General features: G+C 51.4%; 1 protein-coding gene across 4 annotated transcripts in view; it reads left to right on the top strand.

Moving 5' to 3' along the window:
• The first annotated feature begins 471 nt into the window (after positions 1-471).
• Positions 472-12951, top strand: part of PDPN (podoplanin) — a 30027-nt gene continuing 17547 nt past the window's right edge. For 2 of the 4 annotated variants that reach the window (XM_015565875.1, XM_015565873.1), the window contains exons 1-2: positions 474-775; positions 10244-10249. In XM_015565875.1, coding sequence (XP_015421361.1) covers positions 511-775; positions 10244-10249 — 271 coding nt within the window. In that variant the 5' untranslated portion in view covers positions 474-510. Of the gene's footprint in view, positions 776-10243; positions 10250-12951 lie in introns of all 4 variants that reach the window. The other 2 variants (XM_015565874.1, XM_006766707.2) reach the window with 2 other exon arrangements.

Below are 12951 nucleotides of genomic sequence, written 5' to 3'. Positions count from 1 at the left end.
CCCTCACCCACCCCCAGCCCACCCCCTCCGGTCCCTTCAGGACAAGGGCGCAATTTAGCCTCCTCTGGCCCACCCAGACGAGGACGGCCCCCTTTTTTGAAAGCCATCAAATTCAATATTTACAAGAACAATCCCATGCTTGGTTCTAAAATTACTGGCCACACAAGGCACCGTTTACTTCTCATAACAAGAAAAAAAAAAAACAACAACTAGGCTTGTGCCTTGCACTTAAAAAACAGAATAAATAACGTTTAAACAAATTTTTTAAAATAAATTGCTTATTGCACGTACCCCCTTTCCTTCCTGTTGGGGAACAGAGTAAACGCCGAGGTTGCCAGGGTTGGGGTGGGGGGGTCCCTCCACCGCCTTGGCAAGCCCCACAGCGGCCGCCCTGTAACTTTAAACCTGGCCTGAGGTCATCGCGTTCGCGGCCAAACAGAGCGAGAGGGCGGTCCTAGTGGCCCCACGGAGACCACCTTAGCCCGGGCGCTCCCGCCTCCCCACCGATAAATGCCCACTCCACTACCAAAGTTCCCAGCTGCAAAGTTTGCTCCGCTGACTGCCCGGCCGCCGGAGGAAGCTGGGGGACCCCTCTTGCCCTGGGACTTTTGCTCCCCGCCTTCCAGTCCCCCCTTTCGTGCTCCTCCAGGAGCGGGCCTGCGAATCTTCCCAGAAACTAGCTGCTCAGCCGAGGGGGACAGGCTGCCCGAGAAGATGTGGAAGGCGCGGGTGCTGCTGCTGGTTTTGGGGAGCGCATTGCTCTGGGCTCCGGCAGGTAAGACCCGCTCCCTCCCCGCGGCTGCTGGTGAGGACCCGGGCCTGGTGTTCTGAGGTTGCCTAGGAGGGCAGAGGGGCGCGGGGAGGGTGGGCCTGCGAGTCTGGAGGACCCGGGAGAAGGGGAGGCAGCGCTGAGCTGGGGCCGGGTCCCAAAGAAAAAGCTGAGTGGGGTGCAAGGAGGAGACCCCGAATCCACAGGCGGCAGAAACGAGGAGTAAAGGGGTCTCCCTCACAGACAGCCCACCTCCTGGCATGCCCTGCTCAGCTGGGCTCACAGGAGAAAGGGTGGCGGGTGACGGGTAACAGCAGGAGCCTTCCCGGGCCAGGACTGGGCTTCCCACAGGTCCGTGGATTGGAGTAATGCCGTGGCCTCCCTCCAAGGAGAATGGGTTTGTGGGATGGGGAGGGACATCCAGTAGTGCCGGCCTGGGGGGAGGATTCCCCCTGTGAATGATGCTCTCCCTGCCAACTTGTGGCCCCCAGACACACTCAGGGTGCATCCCTGGGCACCCTCTGTATTGAGGATCGTGTGGGAGGGAAGGACGGAGTTGAGGGCTCCGAGTAGCAGGAGTAGCAGGAGGGAATGGAGGGTGGCTGGGACCCGAGGTGTACGTTGCTTGGAGACCCTGTGTTGAGCTTGTGCAACAATGCCCATGAGTGTTGTGAGTCCTCAGACTGCAGGTATGTTAGGTCTGATGATGGGGGCACTGCCTACCTGGTCATCTGCATCCTTCCATTCCCTGTCCCTCTTCTTGCTCACTTGTCCTCCTCTCATCCCTTACCTTTCTGCCCAGTTGGTGGCATCCCAGGACGTTTGTCAATATTTTACTTCTTTTCTCGGGTTTTTATCATCTGTTTTCCCCAAAGAATCTCAGTTCCCCAGGACACAGCAATGTCCGGCGCGTAGTAGTTGCTCACTCAATATTGGTAGAAGGGATTCGCATCGAACTAGAGAGCTTTGGAACTGGAGGCTGCCGGGCTGTGCTCGAAGGTAAACTCTTATATTTTCCAAACTGAGGATCCCAGTGCCTGAGGAATCCTCGTAGGGAGTGGCTGGAGGGAGGAGGCTCCTGCAATTCCACGCAAGGACAGAAATACCCAGCCCGGGGGGGAAGTGACACAGGAGATGGTACTCTGTGCCCAGCTGTCTGCTTCCGAGATGGAGCAACCCTCTCCGCAGGCCCGCGGGCTATTCGTGGGGGCCCTATCTTTGTCACTTCTCTTTTCCCTGTAATATACACGACTCTGCGGTTCCGTTACATTTCCTTTTTGGCGAGACAGTGTGCAGATGATACCGTGTTGAGCTCACCAGGGCAAGGTGTGGGAGGTCCCCAAACGGAGCAGTATCCCTGCTCAGGGGGATGGAGGGGGAGGGGGGAGCGGGGACGGGGAGCCAGCAGCTGGGCGGCATGCTCTGTTAGCTCCAGGGAAGGGTTAAACTGTAATTATCCCGAAGCCGGTTCCTGAGTGTCAGAGGTACTCCCGAAGGGTGGCTGGCAGGAAGCCTCCTCTGAAAACACTGCCAGGGACTGCTAAAGACAAGCCCCCGGGCTATGGGTGAGGGTGGCTGTGTGTGGATGCTGCTTTGCTGGCCTGCTGGCTAGGAGCTGAGGCCCCGAAGGATTTTGTCTGAGGATAATGAGGGAGGCCACTGGCATCAGGATGAATAGCTTCATTGAGCTGAGCTGTTGTTGGCTCAGGTTGAGGAGGAGGGCTGGGGGTAATTATGGTGATGAATTTTATTATCTTTCTCCCAGGATCCTGCTCCCTACCGGGCCTCCCTCATCTAGTGTTGTTATGCTCCGAGTCAGTTTTATAATCTGGTCCCATGTGTTGTCTCCGTGGAGTCAGAGGGTTCAAAGGCCCTCCGTTGTCCACACATCTGGCATTTCCCTCAATGGTCAGCCCCACCCTCACTCTGAAACCTCATCCAAAGCACGCACTTCAGGATTGCTTTTTGGGCGAGATCCTGCAGGCCGCTGCTTGCTGCAAAGCCCTGTGTTCTTCCCGGACCAGTCCACCCAGGATTAATCATGCGGCAAACAACTTTTCCTGTGATTTCCCCGAAACCCTTGCCAGTTTCGGAGGCCCTGGAATCTTCATGGGTTGCTAAGAGTTTTTGTGGCATCAGCCGAGCGTTTCGTAAAGGTCAGGTCCTTTAGAGCTTGGCAGGGAGGCCTACCGTTTCACTTGGTGTAGGGCCGTGGTCGGCAAACTGTGGCTCGTGAGCCACATGCGGCTCTTTGGCCTATTGAGTGTGGCTCTTCCTAAGCCTGAGGAGGACCCAAATTTCAACCGTTGTACTGTTGATATTTGGCTCTGTTGACTAATGAGTTTGCCGACCACTGGTGTATGGGATCCAAAATAGCATTGAATATAGAAAAGCACTTTTTTGTTGTTGTTATCCTCACCCCAGGATATTTTTTCCATTGATTTTTAGAGACTGGACAGGAGTGAGAAGGGAGAGGGAGGGAAGGAGAGGGAGAAAGAGAGAAACATGGGTGTAGAGAGACACATCGATGGGTTACCTCCCTCCTGTGCCCCCACGGGGGCCAGTGATCGAACCTGCAACCCAGGTACTGCCCTTGCCTGGGAATCGAACCTGCTACCCTTCCAGTGCTTGGGCCGATGCTCTGTCCACTGAACCGCACCAGCAAGGGCAAAAAGCACACTTTTAAAAAGTATCCATGCATGAGATGGCTAAGTCAGGACTGTGCGCACAGGGAGGAGCCCTGGCTGAGCAGAGGTATGCAGCCCCCTCTCTTTCTCAGGTCTCGGAAGTCTCAAGATTCCCATGGGGTGAGCAAATGCGAAAGCAGCTCTCCATCGCACACAGCCCTCCTCTCTCCCATTCCCATTCCCCACCACCTTCTAGGACTGTCAGTTACCGCATTTCATCACCACAACTCCCTACATTACTTACTATTATCATCAGGATGCAACAGAATTGGGCTTCTGAAACAGGTTTAACTCCAACCCCAAGCTCTTTTTGCTTCAGTAAATTGCCCAACATAGAAAAGAGCCCCACATACGAAGGTTGAACTTGAAAGGAAAGGTTAGCCTCACTTGAAGTTCTTTAAACATGAAAACAAAAAATGTTAAGAGGTGTAAGCAGTTCTTTACACTGAATGTGTACTGTAATATTCCTTTAAGAGTGAAGATGCCGCAGTACATTACGATAGGATTCATCCATTCATTCCCCAAATGGCACCTCAGCATGCCCGGAATGCTTGGTGCGGCGCTAGGTGCAGCCTCAGAGTGTGCACACCTAACCTGAAAGCACGTTCTGGACTCCGCACCAGCCCGGCCACACACCTGTGCTTCGAATTCCACGGGCTTATCTGAATATTTGTCATATTTCTGGCTTCAAAAAGTAGGCACGCCAGGTTAGAACTTGTAGAAATGTTATAGGGGAGGCCAGAGAGAGAGAGAGAAGACGGGAATACTTAGCACTACCCTTGTGGCACTCACTTGAGAAATCTGATTAAGGTCCTGACACCTCTCACTTCTCAGGGAGAGCGGTTTTGTTGGGAAAGAATCACATGATTGGTGGGGAGGTGAATTAGGGACAGGCGGGTGGGGCAGGTACTTCTAAAGCCAAGAATAAGTTTTAGGATTCTCATGGGATGAGCAAACACCAACGCAGCTTTCGATTGCACGGGCGAACCCTTTCCCTGCTGATTTCTGGAAACTTGGGGAAAGGAAAGTGACCAGGCATTTGATCTGAGGGCTATGAGGGATGGAGCCAGGTTAGGGAACAACAGGAATGGTGTGCCAAGTTCATCCAAGGCAGGAAGTCGAGCTGGTGGCTTCCTTCCCTTGGGTCTCACCCAGCACCCACCAGCCAGCCTGCCCACAGCGGGCCAGTCCAGGCAGGCCCTCCGTTCGGGTTCGACATAGGGTGTGGGCGGACGCTCCTATTCTCCTGGCCCCCTGCCTCTGCCCTGGGGGAGCCTGGCTTGTCCTTTGAGGGCAATCCAGCTGGTATCAAGCCAGGTCCACAGGGAGACCTGCAGGCCTGGCCACCTCATGCACCTACTGTCTGAGGACCTGCGAACTGAACTTGTTAGTTAATGCAACACTAAAACTGAACTTGTTAGTTAATGCAACACTAAAACTGAACTTGTTAGTTAATGCAACACTAAATTGCATGCACGGGGGCGAGAGGGAGGGAGCGAGGAGGGGGACGGGAGGCCCAAAACAACAAACCTACCAAAAGGATAACCACGTTTCCGGAGGAAGATGTGCTCTTGACCCCTGTGCAGAGGGAATGTCACTGGGTAATGACTGTCATTGTGACTTTTGCAGCATGCCGGGGAATGCCAGTTACATAGAAAACAGATGGGAAGCGGGGCAGGGGGGCATGCTAGGATACGTGTAAACATGTGACCGATGAGAAGGGAGTGTTTCCTGCAATTCATCAAGGTGTCTCTATCTGGGGGAATAAAACATGACTCATATAAGCCACGCGGTGACCCAGTGAATCCTGCCCGAAGGGTGTGATGTTGTCAGACCTGCCTTGCCCAAGGAATTCATGTATTGAACAAATATTTCTTGAGAAACTGCTGTGCGAGTGAGGCAAGGCAACGTTACCCCTGCTTGCAGCTAGTAGGCAAGATGTCATATCTGGTCACGTGGGATTCTGATCCCAATGACAGCGATGCTGTGATGACTCAGAGATGGCTGTTCTATCGCAGCCTGGAAGTGACTCACCCAGCGCCTCGCCCTTCTCCTGCGTTGCACGTGCACCAAATAATGTCTCAGGTATTTCACGCTTGAGGAGGACATGCCTTCTCTGAAGCGGTGGGAACCACATCCTGTTCTAAATAAACGAGTTGGTTTCCTGGCCTCTTGTGAGTTTGGGTAATGTGGGACAGTTTCGTCTGAGCTGGATCGCCCCCTCATAAGGTTACATGCCTGAGTCTGTAAAGCTAAGGGGACTAGATTCTGCATGGATGGCGTGAATGGCAGTAACGCGGTGATAACAGCGAACATTTACTGAGCACTTAGCACGTGTCCAGCTCTTTGCAAGCCCTGCTTCACTTAATCTGCACAACAGAACTACAAGGGCGTAACTATTTGTATTTTACAGAGGAGTAAAGAGGTTCAGAGGGGTTTAGTAACTTACACACAGGCACAGCACAAGCAAATGGCAATGGCGAGACTTAGATTTGGGCAGCTCACCCTCAGAGCCTATGCCTCTAATGACTGAGCACAACAACCAGGGGATCACAACTCAGAATAAGTACCCTGTATACATAAAAGAACGTATGAGGAAAACTGCGTGTCCTGAGCCGCTCACACCATTGTTATCTGCCGCTCGGAGTTTGGAGATGAGATTCCGTTGGGATCCAGAAAAAGCCTTGTGGGGAAGATGGGACTTGATGTTGGCGGTGAACAATGGTGAGGTTGCTTGGACAAGGTGTCAGGCAGGGACTGGCAGTTCGGGAGAGGCCGCACGGAAATGCAAACCACCTAGAATTATGTGGGAAGCGGCCTGGGCAGGGCCGGGAAGGCTCGCTGGAGGCCGGGGAGTGGCAGGAAATTTGCGAGAAGGTCGAGTCCGTGTTGAGTGGGGGAGGTGGACCTTTTTCTGTGGGTTCTAGGCAATAATAGAAAGTGGGAGTGGGCAGGCCAGGAACAGTGGTTGTCAGAAAAGTCAATGAGGAGGGCACCATATGAATCTAGGTTATGGGACAAGTCAGGAGGTAAAGAGACTGTGGTGAGTGACAACAGAAGGAGTGATAAGGTCAGATTTGGGGGAATAAGAGCCAGCAAGATTGCAGCCAGGGATTTCCTGATTTTCATTCTTTCATTTCCTGGGTTCTTATTATTCACCTCTTACAACATTCATCACTGCTATTGATATGTAATTCACATATCATAGACTTAACCTCTTTAAATTGAACAATGCAGTGGTTTTTAGTATATGTACATATAGAGTTGTGCAGCCGTCACCAGGCTCAATTTTATTTTATTTTTATTTAAAAAAATATATTTTTATTGATTTCAGAGAGGAAAGGAGAGCGAGGGAGAGAGATAGAAACATCAATGATCAGAGAGAATCCTGGATCGGCTGCTTCCTGCATGCCCCACACTGGGGATCGAGCGTGCAGCCCAGGCATGTGCGCTTGACCGGAATCGAACCCAGGACCCTTCAGCCCACAGGCTAACACTCTATCCTCTGAGCCAAACCAGCTACGGCACAATTTTAGAACATTATTTCATCACCCTCCTTTCCCAAACTCCCAAACCATTTGCAGGGGCTCATATTTCTTCTCCCTGATCGCTCTATGGGTTTGCCTCTTCTGGGTATTTCACATAAATGTCATCATACAGAATGCGGCCTTTTGTGTCTGACGTCTTTCACTTAGCATGATGTTTTCAAGGTTCATCCATGTTGTAGCATGTGTAGAATTTCATTTCTTTTTATATTCCGCCATCCTATATAATAAAGAGCTAATATGCTAATTAGAACGACCATCCGGAAGACCTTCCAGACAAAGCCACAGGGCTGCAAGGGGCGAGGCAGCAGGGGCTGCGAGGGTGAAGACCCTTGCACAAATTCTGTGCATTGGGCCTCTAGTATGGGTATAAAACATTTTGTTTATCCATTCACCAATTGATGGACATTTGGTTGTTTCCTGTTTGGGGCTATTCCGCTGCAAGGGGCGAGGCAGCAGGGGCTGCGAGGGCGAAGACCCTTGCACAAATTCTGTGCATCGGGCTCTAGTGTGGATATAAAACATTTTGCTTATCCATTCACCAATTGATGGACATTTGGGTTGTTTCCTGTTTGGGGCTATTCTAAGTAAAGTTGTTGTGAACATTCATGTACAGGTCTTTGTGGGGACATATGTTTTCATTTCTCTAGGAGGGGAATGGCTGGTTCCTATGGTAACGATGTTTAACTCTTTGAGGAACTGCCAACTGTTTTCCAAAGTGGTTGTATCATTTTAATCCCTACCGACAATGCACTAGAGTTCTGATTTCTTTACATCTTTGCCCACTCTTGTTATTCTCTGTTTGTTTCTAATACTAGCTATTTTCTGATTTGCATTTCCGTAATGCCTAATGATGTTGAACATCTTTTCATGTGCTTATTGGCCATTTGTATCTCTTCTTTGGAGAAATGTCTATTCATATTCTTTTCTCCTTTTAAAATCAGGTTGTCCTTTTATTGTTGAACTAGGGGCCCAGTGCATGCATTTGTGCACCTTGAAAGGAACTGTGGGCCGCAAGGCTGGGGTGGGCACAGGGGCGGGCATCGGCTCATCCTCTGCACCCCTGCCTAGGCCCTTACACCACAGCCCTGATCCCCTGTCTGCCAGCAGCCCTGCTCCCACCATCACTGTTCCCACGCACTGATGGCTCTGGCCTCGCTTGCACAGCACAGAGCAATTGGGGCTAGCACCAGCAGTGGGTGCGAGCGGGGACAGCGCCTTCAGCGGGTGTGAGTGGCAGCTGCTGCCCCGATTGCCCCTTAAGAGCAGGGCGAGGTAGAGAAGCCCTGAGGGGCAATCGGGGCCGGTGCCAGCAGCAAGTGCGAGCGCCAGACGGGACTGTGGCACATGGGAGCAAAGAACTTTCAGTAACCACCAGAGGCTCGCCCCAGTGACAGCGACTGGCACCCTGCCCTGGTCTGGCACCCACGCTCACCTGCTCCACCATCCTGCCACGGCCAACACCCACCATGTTCTATGTGCACCCCCTGGTGGTCAGCCCACATCATAGTGACCGGTTGTTCGGTTATTCCACCATTTGGTGTATTTGCATATTAGCCTTTTATAAGATAGGATTCTTTGTATAATCTAAAACCTAGACCCTAGATCTTTATCAGATGTATGAATTGAAAATATTCCTTCCATTCTATGGGTTGTCTTTTCAATCTCTTTTTTTAAAAAAATCTATTTTTATTGATTTCAGAGAGGAAGAGAGAGAGAAAGAGAGAGAGAAACATCAATGATGAGAGAGGATCTTGATCAGCTGCCTCCTGCACATCCCACCCTGGGGATTGAGCTCACAACCTGGGCATGTGCCCTGACCAGGAATCAAACCATGAGCTCCTGGTTCATAGGTCAAAGCTCAACCACTGAGCCACGCATCTTTTCAATCTCTTGTTAGTATCAATTGAAGCACAAACTTTTAAAGTTTTGATGAAGTCCAAGTACCTATTTTTTTTCTTTTGTTGCCTAGGAAGATTGCCTAATCTAAGGCTACAAAGATTTACTCTTATGCTTTCTTCCTACAGTTGCATTATTCTAGCTCCTACATTTAGGCCTCTGATTCATTTGGAGTTAACTTGAATATATATGGGTTTATTTCTGGAGTCTTCATTCTATTCCTTCATCTATACATCTATTCTTATGCCAGTATTAAAGCATCTTGATTAGGTAGCTTTGTAATAAGTGTTGAAATCAGGACGTGTGAGTCCTACTGTGTTCATTTTCAAGATTGCTGTGGCTAGTCTTTCTCCTCTAGTTTCCTTATTTGTGTACCTCTTGCCCTTTTGAGAAGAGAGGAGGACCCATGGACCCATGCCGTCCATCTTTACCACCTAAAAGAACACATGGTTGGTACATAGTAAACATGTGGCAGGAGGAGCGGGAAGAAACTCAGTGACCCAAGCCTTTGGGCAAGAATGACAAGATAAGCAGATGCTAGAACTCAGGGAGGAGGGAGGAGCGGGGCAGCTCGTGGAAACACACGCAGCACATTCTGCACATTCCTGCAGGGCCTCATCCTCCTGGGCTCACAGCTGGACAGTCTGCGAGCCGCCTGGGTGGACAGTGAGGTCAGATCCAAACGGGCTCCTCCGCTCACTTGCAAAATCGGGGCCTGCCCAGCTGACGGCCATGAGTCAAGCAGAGGCTCAGTTTCCCGGCAGATGGCCCGTGTTTCCCGAACAGTCCACCGCCCAGAGGGATGCTTTGTGGGGCAGCACTTCCAAAGCAGGCTCTGTCACTTGGCTCTTCAAGCACTAAGCGCCCCTTCCTATGAGGTGGCCCTTTGTACAGGGCCCGGCCCCGGCGAGGTCCAGAAAAGTCCTTACAGAGGTGTTGATTCCGGTGACAGGCTGTGAATTCATTTCCTCTTACGGAGAACATTCTGCTCTCGGTCGAGAGAGAAACCTCCCCCCAGGTTGAGTAATCTCGGTTGAGGTTACCACCAACAGCCTCTCGTTTTAACGTCGGAGGAGTTCTGAGCCCTGATTGTGATTGGGGGGTGAGTGGCTAAGTTGATTCACCTCCGGGAGCCCTGAAAAAGGTGACTATTCATGTATTCATTCATTTAGCTAACAGAGGCGTGCTAGTGGCTGGGCCACGAACCCACAGCCGAACGGGACATGGCCCACAAGTACCTCCCTGATGCTGGTCAGGAGGAAACAGTGGGTGCCAGTGTTACCCAGTCCTAGGCTAGGTTAGAGGAGCGTACTTCCTCCCGGCCCCTGGGGAGGGATCTGAAGGAAGAGGTACTTCACCTGGATCGGGTAGAAGAGGAGGAAGGGTTTGGTTGGAGCTGAAAGATGAACCAGCCGGTGCCCTTGGCATCCATAGCCCATGGTCAGGGTCACTCCAGTTCTACTCCAGCCCTTCCTAAGGGGGTAGAGGGGAAGGGACAAGAGGGACCTGCGGAAAAATGACCGATACACGTGAAGGTGGTGTTGCACAGTGGTTAGAGCGGGGTTTTGGAGTCTGGCAGAGCCTGGTGTCTGATTCCAGCATCACCACTGGCTGGCTACATGGGTGGTTTACTCTCAGCCTCATCATCCTCATCCTCAAAGTGAGGATGGTATTCCCTGGCAAGGCTTTTGTAGAGACGACGAGAGAGAGCTTGTCACCATGTTTTGGCTATTCTCCTGTAAATTTCATAAATAGCAGCCATTCTTGAAATATAATGGATGGTCCTGGACATTAATTGCAAAGACTTGTGAAGGCACACAGTAGGTGTCAGTGCCTTTTGCCCCATCACAAAGGAGAGAGAGAATGGATGTGGTCAGCAGGCCTGGTGTCCATGCCTTAGGGACCAAATGTCCTGCCCTCTCCCCTGCCAGTGACTCGGTGCGAGTCCCTGCCGTTGAAATAAAATGTGAGTCCCCAGACACCATTGGTGCCTCTCCTTCTTACTTTTTTTCAATCCTCAAGGAATGAGGATATTTTTTTCATTGATTTTTAGCCAGGGTAGAAGGGGGAGAGAGAGAGAGAAACATCACTGTGAGAGGGACACATTGATTAGTTGTCCCCCACACACACACCTCCCCCCCCCACACACACACACACCCTGACTGGCCCTGGACCAGGGGTTGAATCTGCAACCAAGGTACATGCCCTTGACTGGAAATCGAACGTGTGACCCTCCAGTGCTCAGGCTGATGCTTTAACCACTGAGCCACTCCGGCCAGGGCTGTCCCTCTCCTTTCTTTATTGCCCGTGTTCCACTGCAGAGGCCTGCAGAATGCTGCCTTCCGCTTTGGGAGCTGACTCAGAGGGACTGCCCCACACAGAGCCCAAAGAAAATTGCCCCCCTGGGTGCTGTACCCACCCCTCCCTGATATCAGGGGGTACCAGCTGTTCCAAATCTTAATATGTAGCATTTCTTCTGAGGTCTCTGGAGGAACTAGCGAACTTGTCCGATCGTCTCAGCCTTGACACTGTCTCGAGTTTTACAGGAGAGGCACATGCCCCCATTGCCACAGCAGGCAGGCAGGTCTCTTTGTGGCCTTGGCCTGCAGGGGCTGATGGGTCGTGACACCGTGAGTGGACAGGCTCATTAAAGAGCAAACCTCAGAGCAGTAAAGTCCACCCTCCAGGTGAACTGTTGTGTTTTCAGCCACACTGTCTCTCTCTCTCTTTAAAAAAAATATACTTTTATTGATTTCAGAGAGAAGGGAAAGAAGAGGGAGACATAGAAACATCAGCGAGAGAGAAATACCAACATTGATCCATTGGCTGCCGCACACCCCGAACTGGGGATTGAGTCCACAACCCGAGCATGTGTCCCGACCAGGAATTGAACCATGACCTCCCAGTTCATAGGTCAATCACTGAGCCATGCTGACCAGGCCCACCATGCTGTCTCTTTATCTGGGGACGGTACTAACAACTCCTGGGTGAAGCACAGTGGACAGTGGCAGGAATATTATCATACTAGAGGCCCGATGCATGAAATTTGTGCAAGAGCCCTTCCGGGACCCAGGCTTCCCTTGCAGCCCCAGCTTTGCCCAGAAGGTCGTCCAAAAGGACATCCGGTCTAATTAGCATATTATGCTTTTATTATTATAGACTAGTGGCCCAGTGCACAGATTCGTGCACATTGAAAGGAATCAGGCTCCCTCCTCTTTGGTTCTGGGGTGTGTCACCCGAGATCCAGTGCTGCCAGTTCACCGCAGCTCGGCAGTAAACCAGATTCGGGGCCAGCAGTGTCGCGACAACATAACCCATGACCGAATGTGGAATAGCTCAGCCCTGCAAGGAATCAGGCTCCCTCCTCTTTGGTTCCAGGGTGCGTCACCCAAGAACTACCGCTGCCAACGCGGCTCGGCAGCTCCTGCATTGAGTGTCTGCCCCCTGGTGGTCAGTGAACATCATCTGTATGGTCAGCTGGTCACTTAAACTTTTATATATATAGATAAGGCAGGTGTGGGCAATGTCCAGCCTACAGGAGTATAAGGCCCCCGAAATCATCTGGCCTGGCCCTACCAAGGCATTAGGGGTGAGTTCATTAAATGCTTGACCAAGTATAGCAGGCTTTGTTTTCAAGGTGATCATTTTGTATGACCCTCGAATGATGTTATAAATATCCAAAGATCCCTGCTATAAGGGATCATTGAAAAGAAATTTCCTTCTTGGCTGGAGGTGTCCTCTTTCTGTCAGTTGCTGAGTAAGCGTCTGAAGTACGAACCAGGGTGCCAGGCCCCAGGCATGTGGGACCGTGTGGGCTTTAGGTAGCCCTTTGCCGCCCAGAGGAAGACTGAGTGAGTGCCATTTCTGTGGGACACTGAGGAGCAGGGCCAAGTCTTCTCGGAGTTGCCTAGGTTTTGCCATGGCCAAACCTTTGATCCTGTAAACCATCTACCAGAAGCCATGGAGAGGGCGAGGGTGGAGAGAAAACCCATCGGCCACATCAGGGATCATATTGACCGCAACCCACAGTCTGCTGGGAGCTGAGGGGCGG

The sequence above is a fragment of the Myotis davidii genome, unplaced genomic scaffold (genome assembly GCF_000327345.1).
Source record: "Myotis davidii unplaced genomic scaffold, ASM32734v1 scaffold299, whole genome shotgun sequence".
NCBI lineage: Eukaryota > Metazoa > Chordata > Mammalia > Chiroptera > Vespertilionidae > Myotis > Myotis davidii.
Note: the sequence above shows the minus strand (reverse complement) of the source record. Positions and strands in the feature narration are given on the sequence as shown.